Source organism: Alosa sapidissima, chromosome 13 (assembly GCF_018492685.1).
Source record: "Alosa sapidissima isolate fAloSap1 chromosome 13, fAloSap1.pri, whole genome shotgun sequence".
Lineage (NCBI taxonomy): Eukaryota > Metazoa > Chordata > Actinopteri > Clupeiformes > Clupeidae > Alosa > Alosa sapidissima.
The window spans coordinates 5,386,163-5,405,685 of NC_055969.1; the positions used below are offsets into that span (position 1 = coordinate 5,386,163).

The following is a 19,523-nucleotide window of genomic DNA, read 5'->3' on the forward strand; positions in this document are numbered from 1 at the left end:
CAGTGTGTGTGTGTGGGTTGGCATTTACATTGCACCTCCTAAACCCAACCTTTACCTCCACAGTTTTTCTGCTGAGATTAATACCCGGCTCATACCGGTAGTTCCAGTGCATGTTAGTTCACTTTGCACTGGATTAATGAGCCATCTTAATTCGAAATGAAATGAGAAAGACACCACACACTATCCACTGTGCAAAGAGAGCACGTGTGAGCATGAGAAAGTGCTTTCTAAATGAGAGCCTTAAACAGCCGCTGTGTTTTCAACCAGCTCAGTAAAGCCTACTTATCCTTGGACAATTAGCCTCATCCAGCTCTCCGTGTGTATGTATGTCTGATGAAGAGAGAGTTGTGAGGAATTGTGTGTGTGTGTGTGTGTGTGTGTGTGTGTGTATACACAGTCTATCCAAGTTTGAGAGCTCTGTTTGTTGGCTTGAAAGGGTGCATCAAGAAGTGAAAATGGGTGGTGGTGGTGAGGAGGGTGCTAGAGGAAGTGGATGAGCTCTGAGAGCTTTTTGAAGGCGTCCTCCCCGGCCTGCCCTCCCAGTCACCCGTCTTCAAAAGAGCCGCGGCGGTTCCGGCCGCCCTGCACCAAGCGAAAGCAAGAGCGCGTGCCAGTAGTGGCATTATCAGGCCCCATAAACCCAGCTCCCCCGGTGAGAACCAGCAAAGAGGAGATGATGAGGGGCAAGAGAGAGAGAGAGAGAGAGAGAGCACACAAAGATGGGAGAAAGAGAGAGAGCACATAAAGATAGGAGAGAGAGAGAGAGAGACAGAGGGAGAGCGAGAGATGAGAGGATGAGTACAGGAGGAGAGAATGGGTTGTTGGGGGAGGCACGGGTGGATTAATTGGTGTCTGGGCTTATCGTTGTTCGACAGCTGTTCCAGAAACTGAAGAACCTGATGAGGCCCTGTTCCGTAACCTTCGAATCGCCTCTGGAGCTCTCCTCACAGGGTAGGTCTGATTGTGTGCTGTGACACACACACACACACTTAATTCAGTCATATGCAAAAATACACACCATATCTATTCTTTCTGGTCTAAATGTGTCTACATGCAGAGAGGGCAGAAGTCTTTATAGAGCCAGAGTGTGTGTGTGTGTGTGGGTGTGATGTCTCCATTTAACCCTAACACATAATTGACTAATCAGCAGGATTGATTTCCTTGAGGTGGTTGTCACCTGTGCCTTGTAGCCCTTAATGACTTCCTAATGCAAAGGCCTCTCCTTGGGGACACGGCCTCTTGCTGACCTTATTTATTGCGCTTATTTCATTATCAATGTGTCACAGTCTCCCTCTCTTCTTCTTTATTCCCCTGGACGCGTGTGTCTCCTCGTCGTCCGCAGGCAAGGAGATGATCGAGAAGTACTTTGACTTCCGTCTCTTCCGCTTGTGGAAGACACGCCAGCACTCCAAACTGCTGGAGTTCGAGGAGCTCATGTGACGCGGTGTCTCGGGTGGGGACGTCCCCTCGTGAGACAGGAAGTCCCTCTGCCCAGCTCATCTCACCAGCTTTTCATTGAGGACGAGATGGACAGAAGACACACGGATAAGATACTGGGAGGGACAGGCACCGTAGCCTCTGATGAACTCAGAGTGTGTGTGTATCTGGGTGAGACAAACTGTGTGTGTGTGTGTGTGTGTGTGTGTGTGTAGGAGTGTGTGAGTCCCCCCCATGATTTATTTAGGCTCTCCCTCCATCGCTCTCGTTCAGCTGTCAGAGAATAAACTCACACTCACACACTCACCCATGATCTCTACATGCAGGAGCATCTAGCAGGATCTCACTAGAACTTGCCTTTGACATCCCACAACACATGCCAGCAGTGCACTGTGCAACTGTATGGCTTACTGGAGCGAATTGCAAGGACAAAAAATATCGGGAGGCATGAGAGCGAAGAGAGATAAGAAAGAAAACTGAACGAGGCAGATCATATATTTGTCACCCTGTGCTTTGAGGTGACTCAAGGGACCTCGCTGCTTTGCGTGGGAAGACAGCCAATGAAAACAAGACTGTTGTATTTCTGTCATGTGTCTGTGACACAGTACCAGCCATCAAAGATGCTCTGCCCACATATCAAGACTGACAGAGAACATCATACGCAACATACAGTATACCATAATTAAACAAACTCATAATTATACCTATACACGCCACATGAATATATCGTATAGCTATAGTCATACAAATACTCTTGTGTGTCAGAAAAAAAAATATGATAATTTATTTTTGATGTGTATTGTTGTGGTCTTTCTAATGAACTATTTTGAATATCTCAGGTTTTAGCCATTAAATGGATCAAGTGTTTGATTCTTGCACTGCGATTGGTGGGAGGGTGAAGCCAGAGTTTTTTTGTGATGGGATGGAGGCAGTGTGTTATGTCAGTGGGATTAACTGGAGCTCGCCATATAGGTGAAGTCTACATGTGACAGAAGCAGAGGTGGTGGGAGTATGCAGTAGATCCATGTTTGTGCATCTGTTTGCAGATTTGTGTGTGTGTGTATGTGTGTGTGTGTGTGTGTGTGTGTGTGTGTGTGTGTGTGTGTGTGTGAGTAAGAGAGAGAGAGAGAGAGAGAGAGAATGACAGTATTTCTTCACTGTTTCTTTTTCTTTTCCTCTCTCTCGACCTCGTTGATTAGTGACATGGACACTCGTCCTTGGTCCATTCACTCACATACCTTTTACTCGAGTGCGGGTGGAAAAAAAGACCTTCAGCTTCCAGAGTGAGTAAAGCATGAGACTATCCAATGATTAGTCTGCAGTTATTTCTGTCTTTCTTCAAAGCCATTCTGCATAGTGCACATCCACTGGGAATCACAAGCTCAGACACCAGCTCTAGACACAAAAAAAATAGGCTTGTTGTGTTTGTAACCGAAAAACCAAATCTGTAATCTCAACGATACAGGCCGCCATTTGTGCATTAGTTCTGTCAACACACGCATGCAGCTGGGACACAAACAAACGCTGAAGTAGATGAAACACGCCGCCCGCCGCTGTCCCCTGGTCCCTCGTCCGACTTGTGAGCGACTGCTGTGGCTGAGCCCGGCCAGGCCTGAGTGGGCTCCAGTCTGGGGAATAGAGAGGTCAAGAGATTAGCCTTTAGCAGGGGTCACTCTGGCATTTTGCAGGCCTGAAATCTTTGCTTTGATATAGACAGAGAGAGAGAGAGCGAGACAGAGACAGACTGAAAAAGAGAGACCAAGAGAGAGAGTGAGACAGAAAGAGAGGGAGACAGTGAGAGAGACTGCGGCCCATAGGCACAGATGTAATCTGTGGCCTTAAGCACCCCCACCAGCCATTTCCAGAGAGAGATTATCTTATTGTATTTCAGTATTACATTACAGATCCTGTATTTTTAGACATTCCACTGTAGTGGTGTACAATTTATGCCAGCAGGGAGTTGGCCTTTGGGGGGGAAAGTCACAAAGAAATGGATCCACTCTAAACTCTCTCTTGTCTCCCAGTTGGCAGAGTCCAAGTCCATGCCATGCATCTTTGCCATCGTTGCAGGAGGAAATGCTAGAACATTCCCTGCCTTTGCCGCTGGCTGCCCCCTCTGATGGACAGTCTGTTCTCTCTCGCAGACCAAGCCAAACAAGCCCAGAGCTCGGTGTCAGATGGGCGTCTGTCCTGGCCGGCCAATAGGCATTTAATGAATTAGTGGGATCCTCCAGCGATCGGTCATTAAGCTGCCATCTGCGTCCCCCTGGTGGCGGGCTGTCACTGTGACTCGCCCGTCTCAGAGTGAGATGTAAAGGAGGAGAGGGTTTACATAATGACAGTCAGTGTGTGTAGATCTCTCCCAGTCAGTCATTCTCTTACTGTGTGTGTGTGCGTGTGTGTATGTGCACCTGTTTGAATGTGTTTTTTTTTGTTGCTTTTTTTTGCGGTGTGAATTCTGAGTGTTGGAACATGTGAATGAAAATGCAAAATGCTGCTGTGTGTTTGGAGGTCATCCACTGCTATGCATGTATGTGAGTGTGTGTTTGTACTCCCTCTGCCTTCTGTGCATGTGTGCGTGTGTGTGTGTGTGCGTGCGTCTGATTGTGTGTATTTCTCTGGTGTGAATTGTGAATTAAAATGTGTGAATGTTTGGAAAAGCAAAATGCTCTCTATTTCAAGGTTGTGTATGTGTGTGTGGCTCTATCCCCTCTCCCATCTTTACGCATGTGTGTGGGTCTGTGTGTGTGTGTGTGTGTGTGTGTGTGTGTGTGTGTGAGCATGTCAGTGTGCGCACAGCATGAGCCAGTCTCATCACTGTTGCGCACCATCAGGACCACGAGGGTTGACAGAGTGCCAGCGCTCTCTCCTGAGACCTTTGAACCAAACAGATGCTCAGAACGGAGAATCTACTGCAACACTCCACACACACACACACACACACACACACACACACACACGCAGACAAACACACACACTTCCTCCCTCCCTGCATACAGCAGAACTCCAGTTCATCTAGGTAGCGAACCTGGCGAGGCAGTTTGGTGGCTGATTCTTTAGAGCATTGGTGCAGTGCAGGCCAGTGGGTCTTTATCTTATCTTTTCCAGAGAGGACTGGGGGTGTTTTGTTTGAATACCCCTCCTCCACTGTAGCAATATACTTGGTGACACCTTCTATGGGGTTCAATGTCAAGGTCCAGTACTGTGGTGTTCCTACTCTAGTGAAGTGTGTCTGTGGGTAAAGAGGGGTCAGACCCATACAGATGGGTAAAGCATCATATAGCCTTTGTTTTTCTTTTAATTGTAAAAGGGGAATGTAATGTTGCGTAAGAAATGAGAGCCATAGCCACTGGCATTCCTTACAGTACCCAGTCAAATGTTCAAAGTGCTGGGATGTTACAAAAAGTTTTTGAACCTTGGTGCCATATGGTTTCACTTTTAAATATTTCAGAGCTTCCACTTCATTTATTTAGTGTGGAATGCATGAAAGGCTATAAGGGTGGCACACAGTGAATGGAATCTCCAGAGCGTGGAGCTCCTGATGTATACAGTTTGAGCTCTGATTGATGAGTGTGTCACCGTACTGTTTGAACATGGAATTTAGTCTCTACAGCACAGTTCCTCTTTCTCCCCCCCCATCCATTTGTAGCCACAGTAAAAAGAAATCAGCAGACTCCACTAAATGGGTCTGATGAGATGTCCACTTTTTCCCGCTAACGAAAATGTATCATAATGTGACAGCGTCCTTTTGCATCTTATTTTTTATACGGGATATGAGGATATCTCTTCTTGAGGCCACTGAGGCAATGCCAAATGCTGATTAACGTAAACTTACAGTTATGTACAGGAATGTTTGTCATGTGTGTATCAAATGGATTGGAATGTACGTATGACTCTACAAAGTAATGGATAATTTTAAAAATGTGAATTATGAAGGGAAAGCAAACCCTAACTGAAGGTTTCATATGTGGTTTTGTTCGAGATGTTCCCATCAACATGACAAAATGCTAAAAGTTGAGCTGCTTTATTTAAAAAAAAAGAATGAAAAACTTAACCATGGCAGCACTGTTACATCTCACATATCTGAAATGTCCATGCAAATGAAGTTTTTCTTTAATGAAAATACTGTGTTATGAACCGTGCTCGTGAACATGTGGCTCTTATCTTCATCGCACTCGATGAGATCTAAGGGGTCTTCTCAGAGACCCAAGTGAAGGAGCACTTCTCCACAAACCTCCAACTTGCATCAGACACTTTTCTGGAGAGTCTCCAGCTTCAGGACGTCTACTTGGACAACCAACACATGAGGTCTTTGTCTTTCATAGTGAGCAGATCAGCTGATTTTACTGAATGCTGTCATTATGAAAGACTGTTTCTCCCTTTGATTTGATGCACATGGTCATGCACATGGCAAAAAGTATTTAGCATTTTATTTGACTGAGCCCACAGCAACCAAAACTCAGTAAATAAAAAAAGACTGCACTCCACCACAATTTCCCAGTTGATGCTAGGTGTCCCAGCCTACAGTTGGCTTTGAGCTTCCCATGTTCTGTATTTGTGAGCAGTGGATTATGAAGGTGTAGACTGAATGATCTGATGAGGTTGGCCAGCAGATGGCTGGTTGAGGCAGAGCGAGAGACACACTATTATGGATTTGTCCGTCTCGTAGTTTCTGAGCTTTCAAGCTTCAACTGTTGGTCACGTCTCTGCAATCTGCTGAAGCGCCAGTCTCATCTTCTGTAGTGAGAGACTCGTCTAAATAAATAATATCCTACGTACTGAAGAGTGCCGACTGCTGAGGAGACTTGATTTTTTTAGGGCACTCAAAGTAATAATCCTTTTTAAAGAGGAAAAAAAGGATTGAATGTTTTATAACATAGTTCTTGTTATTTACATGTACACATTAATGAGATTTAAAAAAAAATCACTAACCTGGAAATAATGAACTGATCAACATGTGTGTGTCGTGGTCATCTCATTCTGTAACCATCATAATATTGAGACTTGATTCTCCAGTGTAAGACTGCTTTAATAGCATCTTGAATGTGACACACTGTACAATGGCAGCCCTAGTAGGGTGGCATTTCTTTTTAAAACCCTTGTTCCTTTTTTCCTAGTAAAATTGGTCCATTTTGATCAAACATGACTCTGGTTTCATTTGCAAACATCAAATATACTGTCTGTCTGTAAAGTTAATCATTCATGGCCCTTGTGTGATTGACATTTGCGTCATATGTATAGCTTGCTATTTTATAAAGCGCATGTGTAAACAAGAATCAAACATGCATATAGTAAACCATTTTCCTTTGAGCAATAATATGCCTGAAGATTTTCTCCATAGCTTTTTTTGCAGTCTCTTAATTGGCTTCTGATGGTGTGTGGACCAAGACAAAGTATCCAAACACTTTTGTGGATCTTTAATTACATCCACAGGGCAATAAAATAAGTATTTGTTCAATCCCTTTTAGTACTAGTCATGCTTTCTGTGCTTAGATTAATCTGCACTGCTCATATTTTTCTTAACCCTTGCCCAAGCCAACTAAAGTGAATGTGTAAAAAGGAGGGAAATCATAGGGATGGTCAAGAATACAGATGAAGGACAACAAACATTCTTGTCCTTTTTTTCTTTAGCTCTCATTCCCATTCCTTATTCTTGGTGCCTATTTTAGTATTTACTTTTGTCCAATCAATGTGAACGAAGAATAGGTTACAGTCTATTCATATAAGATTATTTGAAAAACTAGGACTCATATCTTGAAATTGAGTCTTAAACATATATATCATGCCATTTACATTTGGCATGATACAGTTTCTAGCAATCCGCATCTTATGATCTGGTCAAGGGTCTACCTAACCGTAGGATGCTGACCACACTGAGTTTCACTGATGATTGAAACCACTCTGCCATCTTGTCCTTCCTCGAGTCCCGAACTTTGCACAGGAACTGAGTCAGCGACTCACCGAGAGTGAGCTCAAGCGTGCGATATGGGGTGATAAATATCCGCCGCCTGACAAACACCGGCACGGATCCCGGGAAGACAGACGGTGCGTTCTGACAAGCCGTCATTTGCCCAGCTGCAGTCCCTCCATGTGGCCTCCAAGGTCGCCATGTCACAGGAAACTTTCCATCTTTTTTCTATCTTTCTACCCTTCTATCTCTTCAACCACTGGCTGAATAAAGTCCCTATTGTATTCCAGGCCTTGAAAGAGATGAGAGGTAGGACATTATATTAGCCTGACGAGCCAGACCCACATTAAAATGTAGGGTCTGGGCACTCACCGTTCGCAGTGCTCAGTCCGAGGGGCGGGATAATCAGTTGTCTTTCAAATTCCCTCTGCACGCAACAGGACAGCGGCAGCGCTAGGAGTCCCATGCGTTTCCCACCAGCGGAGCTAGCTAGCTATATGACTCATTTGATTGAAACCATTTACAGGTTAATGAGGTGGTGCCTTTTTGTTTCCCAGCAAAGGCAAACGTCTTTTAATCATTTACTCTCTCTCTCTCTCTCTCACACACACACACTCTCTTTCTCTCTCACACACACACCAAACAATGCATCTATAGCTGTAACAAGTATTCTAATGGGAGTATTGCCGTCTAACTCTTTTACACATTTCCTCTGTCACCATTGATTGCACCATAGGTTTGTAACTTTTTCTTAAATTATACTGCCACCCAGAGGTCAGGGTCGGTAAGTCTGATGACTTTCCATTATTCAGTATGTACAAGACCATAGGGAAAACAAATGGGAAAATGTCATATACAGACGCATACACCCACAAACCCTCAACACCACTAACAACAGGGTGCTGCATCTGTGCACACTTAAAAGTACTAATATCCTTTTCCATTAATGGTGGTATACTAATCAATATTTAAACTGTTCCATAATGCATTGAAGGAGTTCAGCAGCCATAGCACAAAAAGAGAGAACTTTAAGAGGGGGCAGTGAAGGGCACTGAGATTTTGAGCACAAATCAGACTGGTGTTTCTTACACTGACAGTGGTCATGAATGACAAGGATAGTGAATGGCCAGAGCGACAGGAGCTGCCAACATCAATTTACAGGCCGCTGACAACCATTTAAGGGATGCAATCCTTTTTTATCTGCTGATCGCGGCGGAAGAGTTAGTCACAGTTCTGTGGGTTTTCAACATAGGGGGGCATGTGCAGGGGGAAGAATCGTAACTCCTAGTTTCATTTTAAATATGGCTACTGACAGTTTAGCTGCACTTTCAAATTCAAAGAGCTTTTTACATTACATTACATTACATTACATTTGGCTGGCACATTTTTAAACCAAAGCGCCTTACAACATAGACAGTTTAAAGCGTTTTAAAAAAAATTCTCCCAACAATTCTAGAACAATTTAAAACAATTTAAATGTAGAGTACAATAAGAACAAGTGCATCAGTGAGTGCTGTTTTTATACAGTCAGGTGTCAGTTCTAGTCAGGTAATAAGTGCTAGAATTAGCATGGCCAGTTGTAAGTAGTGCTACAAGAAGAGATAGGCCTACTCTCTGAAGCTTTCTCTGAAGCTTTATTGGCATATCTGTAAAAGTAATACTGCCAGCCAGAACAAATTGATGTGTATACAGTACATAAAAATGGAAAATGGTAAGATTTTTTTAGCAATCTAATCATTTAATGTAAAATGGCATCAATGCCATGTTTGGACTTAGCTTCTGTATTTTCTCTGTATCTCCTGTATTATTGCCGGGTTTAGATTATCCTTAATTTTGTCTTAAAGTGCTTGATTTTTTTTCAATCGAGTGAGATTTACATCAGCTTTTTAAAGGTTTTCAAAGTGTAATTTCCAGGTGTTTCCATCTTGGATTGACAAATGGTCTTTAGTTTCATTAAGCTTGTTTGTTTTGCCAGAAGCTGTTAGAATTTATAGATCTCTCTTTCTCCTCCCTGTCTCTCCTTCGACTCACTCTCAAACCCTTTTTTTGTTCCGTGTGTGTGTGCGCGCACGCCCATGTGCGTGGACGTGTGTATAATAATAAATGTAGATGACGTCTAGAGAGTTGTTTATACACAGCTTGTTGTTCCTCTCAGAGAGCAGCACTTTGCACTTACACCAAGATTGCAATCAATACTATGCCAGAAGACAATAATACAGAATGTTCTTTCCTCACAGCAGGACTATGATATCAGCAAACAGTATAAGTATAAGTATATATACTTTTTTTCAGTGATGTGTGGAAGGATACAACACTAACTGTAACAACTGATTTGGTTGAGTTCACAATAGTCTCTCTCTCTCTCTGTCTCTCTCTTACACACTCTCACTCAGTCTTTCTCTCCCTCTGTCTGCTTTGTCAGCCCTCAATTTCTTCTCTTTCTGTTGGACTAAATACCAGAAACTTCAAGGTCAAATGAAGTAAGGGGGGGGAAAAAAACATTAAGATGGAGAGAATGAACAAGAACCAAAAAAAAAAGAATCAAAAGGTGGAAAAAATACACTGGCGGCTGCAGAGGTGCACACTTCTGTGAACGCTGGCTGGTTGCTGACTCAGGCCCCCTTTCATCGCCTTTGTTTACATCCCGCCTCAGCTCCCCTCCACACACCCATCACCTTGTTTATGTCATCGGCTCCTAATAAACAATTAAGTCGGAGCAGAGCTGGAGTGCTCCCCCTGCAATCAGCACTTCCTGGTGGCTGACTCCGCACTTCTCCATCCCCCACGTGCCAAGGGGGCCTGAGCTCTGAGCACAGCACACCACAATGGTAATGATGGCTTTTGATCTCATTTTGCATTTGTAGTGTGTGTGTGTGTGTGTGTGTGTGTGTAAACAGCAATTCTGATGATCTCAATCCACTTTTGCCTCTGGATTTACACACAGCATTTAGGTCATGTTGTAGTAGTGCAGATATCAAAACAGCTAAACATATCAGGTTTACTAGATGATGAATGAAGCATAGTGCCGCTAAACAGGGCGATTTAAATAAATGGCTGTGGTTTTGAAAACTGATTGCCTTCTGAAACACACCTCATACTCACCTCATAGCAGAAGCAGCCTTTTATCTGTGATAGAACACATATTTCTCACTTTAAAATGTGCCTCCTCCTAGTAAAGCCATGCTGTATCTTTTGTTTAGAATCTTGTGGAGAAACACCAGTGTGTGTCTAGTCAGCAGACTATACATTATAGAGCTCTATACATCTTTTCAGATTGAGCGCAGGCTATTTGTTTTCATGAAAAAGGCAGAAGTTAGAAACTTGCTGAGCAGAGTAAAGCTGTCCAGTAGGCCTCGGTGGTTCTGCTGATTCCATACATCGCACAGCCTACACCCCGACTACACTTGCCTCTGTGCACCGTGCGAGACCCACAGGAATGCACGCTGTTCTCACTACACACTGACAGTTCCTAAAATACACGGCATGACGCATAAGGATTAATGCATAAAGATGTGTAAGGACTCATTTATAGTGAGTTGAATTGAACCTCTACTGCAAATCCACTATCATGTGAGGTGGCAATTTGGTTTGTCTGGTTAAAAATATGTAACTATTCACCCTAAGGCAGTTGCATTAAAGATAATGGTTTTATTCTGTTATTGGTGTTCTGAATACCCAACATGTATTGGCCTGTCTATGCTGCCTTGTTTCTATTCGGTGGAGTCACTGCTTGCTATTAGTCCTGTGGTGAAATCCCTTGAAACTGGGATTTTGTGCATCACAGGATCCCTCTACACCACTAGAATTTCTGCTCCTTTCAACAGGGGGACTGTCTATGTATTTCCCCTCAGCCATCACTCAGGCTTGCCTGTTCCCTGCCACAGCCCTTAAACCTCTCTCTACATCATCAGAGGCTACAAGGTTATCCCCTTCCTCTCATTCAACCTCACCACTTCAGAGGAACACAGACAGATACCCTTGTCCCTATAAATCTGTATCTCCATAGACCATTGTTGCATAAGCAATACACGGTGTCAATATACATGAGCACAAATTCATGTCTGAACGAGTCATGTATATCACAATTCTACCAGCCTTCACCCATCTCTGCTCGTCTCCCATTCTCATTCCGTCAGGATGTTTTTTCTTTTGTCATGTCAATCTCACCAAGATGGAGCAATGTTTGTAATACTTGGTGGCCAAAGAGCTATGTAATCTTTAAACTGGAAGATTCACAGCAACACGCGCACGTTGTCCTATGCATGACGCATACAAGTCGAGCGCATGATAAATGTCCATTTACCGCATGCCATAAATCTCCTCAAGGTCTTGTTGTCATTTCATCGCCTTACCCGCTAGTGAATTCGAGCATTGCCGATATTTTTTCAGCCATCTGACATGCTTCGCAAATCAACACTTGTTGTCTGCCACAGCTCCACGGTGGCCATTGCCCCACGCGGCCCTAAATGGATTTTTGATCCATGTTCATTTGGTAATGGAGTGCTGCTTTCTCAGCCCTTCCATTTGCCTGCGTGTCCTCTGGCTGTCGACGAACGCAGTTTATCTTTGGGCATGGCAAATCGACAGAACGGTAATTCCATGGCCCCCACACCACTTCAATTAAAGAAAATAAGAGAGAGTTATTGACGTGAAGTGGAGCTCTTGTGGAATGCTAATAGGTTTTGGTCGTGCCGTCTGATGTACGTTCCCCTCAGCTCCGATGATTTCCATAATGTCTTATGGATCTTTCCACGAAAGTAAAATCCATTTTTCCCCTTAAGCTCCAATCTTTCATGTGTTGAGTGTTGGCCACCTTAGTATAGGCCACCGTACTGGCTGTGAGCTTGGCTGTAGGACCTATTCAAACGATCAGATAACCGCTAATTGTGTAACGTTATCAGAATCACATAATCATGGAGTCACACAGATAGGTAAAATAGAAAAGATAGTGAACTGGCAATCTCTAATTCCGATTTAATACACTCGATAATTACTTGGAAAATAACTTAAGCAAATTTTATTTGTTTATCAAATTAAACCACACTGAAGTTAGCCAGTCATTCTTAAAACTTAGAACTAAGTCAAATTAATATGTTAATTATTATATTTAAACAGTAAATCTATTTACTGGTAATGTAAAGAACAAAGCAGATCCAAAGTGTATGTAATTTTATTTTGTTGTCTTTAATAATCTATTGGCATTTGCAAAATAATCATATACCATCTGCACAAACAGGGAAGTCATATGCAATTCTACAATATAATAAACAATACACAGAAATCTTGTGTGATAAACAAAATATATTCTACCTGCAAAATGCAAGGCTGAGTATTTACAAAGAACTTTAGAAATGGAATCATACAAACATGTTTAAAGACAGTCAACAATACAAAGTCTAACGAAAGGGTTAGAGTCATTCACATAGTACAGGTTTCTTTTCAAAGTAAATCCTGAGAGGGCTGTGATGTAGCTAAGTGCATCGAGTGTCTCCTCTCTACTCCCAGAAAGTGAGAGGATGTCTGGCTATGGACTGAAAAAGAGAAGACTGGGAGTCCTACCTCTTCCTTTCTGACCTGCTGTGACTGGGTGAACGCAAGTGACTGACATTAGAAAAACCCCATAAGGTTTATCAGACGTTTCTGGGACGGACAACATGAGTCTTTGCAGTCTAAAGACCTGAAGAAGGAGCTGTATTCTTCTGATGTCCAGCTGCACTGGGTAACACATAATATTATAAACATAAATATATTATGTAACAAAATAGTTGTTTTGTATTTTCTTATTTATGTCAGATTATTTTCTCCCAATGAATCCTTCCGATGAGGTGATTTATTAGTACTTCACCATACCCTTATTATGGAAGAGAAATGAATGATCCTCAGCATATGAAAATGACAGCTGAAACAATACTCCTTCAGTCTGGTGAAATAGTTGCTTGTAATACTTTGGTCAGTCAATTTGAATACCAGTTAAGACTTTAAAGCCAACGGCATGGTAACCATGGCTTTGTTTAGCAGAGACAAATACCATTACAGGAGTTGTAATACATTAACCTCCCACTGAGTTTTCTTATTATTTTATCTCAAGTTTCTTTTTTTTTTTTAAAGGCAAGTAGAAGAATGTGCAAGTCAGAGTCGCTCTTATGCAATTTACAGACTTATGTACAAAAATTCTCTCACTTTTCAATATCCACCATGTAGATCTAACACTCAGTGAAAAATAAATCAAGCCATGGTCCTGACTATAATTTTGGTCATTAAAAAATGTAAGTCAACCATTAGCCCTTGTCATTGGACCCAAACCTAAAGCATCTGCCCTCGGTGTTCAGAGAAAGGGGGATGGATAGAGAGAGAAAGTCTGAAGGCAAAGGTGTGTGTGTGTGTGTGTCGCACACACTCACACAGAACACAGAAAGCACACATTCACAGCAGTGTGAGTGAGCAGCCAGGCTTGGGGCACATCCCTAAACACATGCCTGAGAGACAGCCCAGGCCTAGAGAGAAAAGGCGTCCTTCTTTTCCTCATGAAGTCCCCCTCGGACAGAGAGGCAGTTAGACAGAGAGAGAGAGAGAGAGAGAGAGGAAAGAGACGAGCCACCGTCCTTCACAGAGGACACAAAAAATGGCTGTCCACAGCTGTCCGTGTGAGTGAGGGAGGTCCCGTTTTGGGAGCGGAGGCGCACTAATGGCCTGGCGCATCCCTCACCCGGTGGTCAGCACGGTGTCGGGGGGTTCCAGTGTCTCCGCAATGTCCTCCAGCAGGTCCAGAACCTCACAGAAGGATGGACGGCGGAACGCATCCATCTGAGGGGGAGGAGGAGAGGGGAGAGGAGGGTAAGGGGGGGGGTGAGAGGATAGGGGAGGAAAAGAGGAGAAATGGGAGGAGAGGGATATTTATTCATTCAGTCATGAGGTTGGTGGCTTTCACTGCTGTTCACAATTCATGCAGGTACTGTATTTTAGTGTAGGAAAAAATAATTGTTGCATTGACAGGAAACATTATTAGCCAGTAGAGATGTACAGATCATCTTTAATTTACGCCTCTGCAAATACTGTGTGTCAGTCTAATGCAAGTCCTATTCATTTTGTTTTGACTAGTAATGACCAGACTCTGTGCTTATTTTAATGAACAGTTTTAAAGATAAGTGAGGCTGAGGGAAATTTGCTGGTGTTCATTTGTGGAATTGACTGTGAACTATCATTTGTAAGATTCACATTGGTTATATACTTAATGAACTCTAAAAATGTTCAAAGAGAGTACATCTTTCTATGATGCATCTTTCATTGCTGCCTCTCTCCCCTTCACTCACACAGATTAAACAGTGCTCTTTTAAAAAAAAATCATATTACTCACATTACCATTATCAACATGAAGCCCACAGAACCTGCTGGAGAGGCACTCACACACACTCACCTGACAGCAGCTGGCAGAGAGCTCCAGAACCCGCTGGGGACAGCCCGGCACCAACTCACTGAAAGCCTCCACGTCCAGACCATAGTCCTGAGGGAGACACACAACAGCAACAACACACCAATCAGACCGTGTCAGACACTGGACAGAATTCTAGAGCCATCATGTGTCCTCTAAGTATGGTTGAAATTGTTGAAATTTCCCTTTAAATTTATTCACATTACAGCGTAAGGAGGCAACTAATCAGCTATTAACACCTAAAAAAGGCAAGTCATTATTTCCATCATTATATTTCCCCATTCTCCATTCTCACAGTAAATTTGCTAATCTCACAGTGCTGCCCAAGAACAGTGGCGAAACCAATAAGTGGCACAGGCATATCAGCGGCAAACGGCGGGCGCCTGTTTTGCCGTCATTTCAGTATGGCCCAATGCCCCCCCCCCCCCCCCCTTCACACTCCACTCCACCCCACCCTCCTTTCATTAGAGATTAAGCCCACATCCCTTTTCCCTGCAGGGGGAACCTGCTGTCCATCACTGATAATGACGCCTAAATGGCCACATTAACACGCCGCATGCCACTCGCTCGCCTCACTGCCCCTCCTTCTCCCCAGTGAGGGGAAGGATCAGGCGTTCTGAAGAATGAGGGGAAGAGACAGGCCTGATCCGCACACGCTCCACCAAAGCTCCTTCAGTGTGCAATGAGTCATATGATTCAGGGGTGCAGGAGTGCTAAATTGTGTTAGTTTTATGCTGCGTTTTGGGCTTCATGTGGAAGGGAATAAGACAGGCGTGATTATACTGCTATTAGAGTGATAGAAAAATGCATTGAAAAGAGCTGCATTTAAAAAATGCTACCTTGTTAGTTTACAACACGTGTACTGAATGTGTGTGTGTGTGTGTGTGTGTGTGTGTGTGTGTTTGGCTTACCCGTGTTCTTGGTAGCATCTCTGGATCTGCAGGGATTCGGGCGAGAATCTCACACAACATGATCCCAAATGAGAAGACATCCACCTGTTCACAATTGAATAGAGAAAAATGAGAGATGAAAGAATTAGTAGAGCCCCAGTGTCTAGCATGGCTACAGTACACTGTTCACTCAACCTTTACAGCTTTGCAGGAAAAATAACATCGTCTGTTTTGGCTGTTCACAGTACAATTCACTCATGAGTCATGACTACATCCATAACCATCAAACACTGCTGTGCACTGCTGTTGTAAGCATCGCAGCCTTTCCGTTTCCATCAAGTACAAACTCGAATATATTTACCAGATGTGCTGCATATTCTCTTTGAGATGGAGAAAATGGGGCTCCAATAGAGGCCCTGATCTAAAGCCTCTGAGCTCAAGTAAAGCTCATACAGATATTTGAGTTCAAACAACCAATCAAATCACACGCCTCCCTTCGATGCCCCCAGTGTTGATTGGCTGGGATTGTTTACGGCTTGGTCGAAACCACCGCAGAATTTGACAAAAAGGGTATGGGATTAGAATGACAGACTATGCCTGTAAGTGCTTGCCATACTAACTAATGCACTAAACTGGGACAAAAGCAGTGAGGATAAGTTAAAAAGTTAGCATTACAAATACTTTGTTTTTAAATATGACTTGGTATTCATTGAAGCCAAGAACCTAAGGCCATTTTGTATTTTGACATAAATCAGTCACAGATGCACTTGCTGTATTAAAGGTGATAAAGATGCATGAGGTTTGTTTTTTCCTCAGTACCTTGCGGTCGTACGGTTCTCCTCGGAGCATCTCGGGGGCCATCCAGAAGGCCGAGCCCACCAGGGACATCTTACGCTCGGGGTCGTTGGCTGGCAGCTCCCCTACTTCTCTGGCCAAACCGAAGTCTGTCACCACCGCCTCCCTTCCCCGTTGTGTCACCCGGATCAAGCAGTTCTGCATGTGAGGAATATAACAATTCAGTGATCCTGGATCTGGATATACAAAAATATGTAGCATGTACAGCACATACATATGTACAGTAGCACTTATATGGACAGTATACTATAGGCACTAGCTCAGCCTAATAAGTTATTGTGAGTCAATACCAACATTTTACACAGCAGTCTCACAGAATGCATTCTGGATCAATTTCCAGCTGCTCTCAACCTTGTGGAACATAAATGTGCAATACCATCATCTCACCACATGAGGGCAGTGGAATATTACATGCAACATGGGGGCTGTTCAAACACAGGTAGCATGGGTTTACTTTAAACACAATGTAAACAATTGTGCAAAAGCAACCACATTATTCATATCACATTACTATATCAAACTCCATTCCCTGCCACGTTCAAAATGTTGACAACCCTGTGACTAAAAAAAAAATGGATTGTGTTTGCCACTGTTATCAAACATCACTATCATACTGTCACCAAGTCCACGGAGATGGAGCATGCAGGGGGGAGCCATTCTGTCAGCGCTTGGTCAGTGCACAGCCAGGACAGAAACCCAAGCCTCCCTAGCAACAAACACCTCTGGGTGGGCATCACATGCACAAGCCAGGTGTCCAAGAAAAAGGAAACCATAGACTGCTGGCAGGAGGCTAATGTGTTTTTGTCTCACTCTCGTTTGCCAATGTGCCACTTTAGCACATTACATATACTGTCCCTACTGTTTTACTTGGCATTTACCGTAATAGAACCTTTCATCTGAGCGCCTACAGCTTAGTTGTTTACATTGACTGCACACTGTAGGTTTACTGCACACTGTAGTTTATCCCCGAGCTGTTTACTCAGATTACGGGGTTTTAACGGCCCATATATTAAATGTCCTCATCAGAAAGCAAGACATCTCTTAGATCCACACTGGCCCAGATAAGCTATGACTCACAGCCTATGTGGTACATAACCTTCCCAGCAGAGTAAGGGGGGGGCATGGAGGAGCTGAGTGATGGCTCTTCACCAGCAATTGCTTATAGCACATTAGCAACACAAACTGCTGCAGAGAGAAAGCTGAGCAGACCGAGAAGGAAATGAAGAGAGTGAGCCGAGCAGAGAGAAAAAGAAAGACAGAGTGTGTGAAAGAGTGAGAGAGAGAGAGAGAGAGAGGGAAAAGTGAGTGGGTGAGTAAATGAGGGAGTGAGAGAGAGAGAGAGAGAGGAAAAGAGTGAGTGAGTGAATGAGGGAGTGAGAGAGAGAGAGAGAGGAAGAGTGAGAGAGAGAGGGGGGGAGTGAGTAAGTGAATGAGGGAGTGTGTGAGAGAGAGGTGAAAAGAGTGAGTGAGTGAGTGAGTGAATGAGGGAGTGAGAGAGAGAGAGGGTGAGTGATTAAGTGAGTAAGAGCATGTGAGAGTAAGAAAGATATAAAGTGAATGAATGAATGAGAGAGAGAGGAGAGAGAAAAACAGTGAGTGAATCAGAGGGAATACTGTAGGTGCTCTTTAATTACATGTGGGAATGTGAGGGGCCTGTGGCCCAGTGGTCGGCACAGCCTGGGAGGCTCCAAACCACCACATCCCCACCCAGCACACTGTGGGTGGACGCGCTTAAGAGGGTTTTTCCACTCTGACCACAACGGCGGAATCTTCAGGAGAGTAAACGACAACGAGTGGGAAAGTCTGTGAGAGGATGAGCATATGTTTCTCTCTTTCTCTGTCTCTCTTTCTCCCTCTTTCTCTCTCTCTTTCTCCTCAAATTCAAATTCAAATTCAAAAGGAGCTTTATTAGCATGACCATAACGTTGTACAGTATTGCCAAAGCATTTGGGTCAAATACATCAAATGGGGAGGGGAAGAGGAAACACACAAATAAAACAGAATAATGATAATTGTACACAAATATGAATTATGAACTATGACAATGGAAAAGGGTGTGTGTGTGTGTGTCTGCATGTTTGTGTGGGCTTGTGTGTGTGTCTGTGTGTATGTATGAGTGTATGTTCATATTTAGGTAGTGTAAGTTTTACATCAGCAGGTCCTTTCATTATGGCAGGAATATACGTATTGAGCGGCAAGGAGGAGGCATTTCTCTTTCTCTCTAGTGAGGAATGAAAGCCTCTCCTCATCGCTCGCTTGCAGGAATTCAGGGAGGACATTTGTCATCTTTTCAAAATAAGTTCTTCTAATGTTAACATATTTTGTGCACTGTGTCAGGAAGTGTATCTCTGTCTCTACTGTGTTTAGGTCACAGTGGTGGCACAGTCTAGTGTCTTTCGGCAGCCATGTTTGTCTGTGCCTTCCCACTTCTATTGCCAGGCTATGTTCACTGAGTCTGTACTTTGTCAGTGTGGTTCTCAGGTTTTTGTCTTGAATGTGTGTCAGGTAGGGTGCTAGCTGATATTCTCTGTTTAAGGCCAAATAGAATTGCATTTTACTTAGATTTTTTGTTTGATTCTTCCAGTGGATTATGTCATTTTGTTGAATAGTTTTTGTAATTTGGTTTATCCTAATTTCAGTTGCTTTGTGATTCAGATGCTGCGGTGTCAGTGGGGCATTTGTGTGTGTGGAGTGGTCTGATGAGATCAAACTCAGGACCAGCTTAGTTAGGGGACATTTTTCTTTGTTCATCTCCTGGTACTGAAGGGCTTTATAATGGAATGAGCAGGGGTCACTACTTTTCAGGTGTTTCCAGAATTTGATCGCTCTTTTCTGTATTTTTAGAATTAAAGGATATTGGCCTAGTTCAGCTCTGCAGGCATTGTTTGTGGCACATCTGTGTACTTTTAAGATGAATTTGCAAAACTCTGTATGGAGGGTTTCAATAGGGTGTTTTTTCCATTGATTGAAATCTTGGTTTGTAAGTGGACCCCACACATCACTA

At 43.4% G+C, this 19,523-nt stretch overlaps 2 protein-coding genes across 15 annotated transcripts in view; one reads left to right on the forward strand and one right to left on the reverse strand.

The window, feature by feature from the left end:
- The window catches only part of LOC121680696 (NMDA receptor synaptonuclear signaling and neuronal migration factor), a 41,243-nt gene extending 34,665 nt beyond the window's left edge, over positions 1 to 6,578 (forward strand). For all 11 annotated transcript variants that reach the window (XM_042060221.1, XM_042060222.1, XM_042060225.1 and 8 more), the window contains 2 exons: positions 876 to 951; positions 1,343 to 6,578. In XM_042060221.1, the coding sequence (XP_041916155.1) occupies positions 876 to 951; positions 1,343 to 1,440 (174 nt within the window). In that variant the 3' untranslated portion in view covers positions 1,441 to 6,578. The remainder of the gene's footprint in view (positions 1 to 875; positions 952 to 1,342) is intronic.
- Positions 1 to 19,523, reverse strand: part of zgc:113162 (uncharacterized protein LOC553743 homolog) — a 42,195-nt gene that overhangs the window by 3,599 nt on the left and 19,073 nt on the right. For 2 of the 4 annotated variants that reach the window (XM_042060247.1, XM_042060246.1), the window contains 4 exons: positions 16,484 to 16,657; positions 15,686 to 15,769; positions 14,760 to 14,846; positions 12,500 to 14,149 (listed from right to left, as the gene is read on the reverse strand). In XM_042060247.1, the coding sequence (XP_041916181.1) occupies positions 14,048 to 14,149; positions 14,760 to 14,846; positions 15,686 to 15,769; positions 16,484 to 16,657 (447 nt within the window). In that variant the 3' untranslated portion in view covers positions 12,500 to 14,047. Of the gene's footprint in view, positions 1 to 10,436; positions 10,448 to 12,499; positions 14,150 to 14,759; positions 14,847 to 15,685; positions 15,770 to 16,483; positions 16,658 to 19,523 lie in introns of those variants that run through there. The other 2 variants (XR_006021785.1, XR_006021786.1) reach the window with 2 other exon arrangements.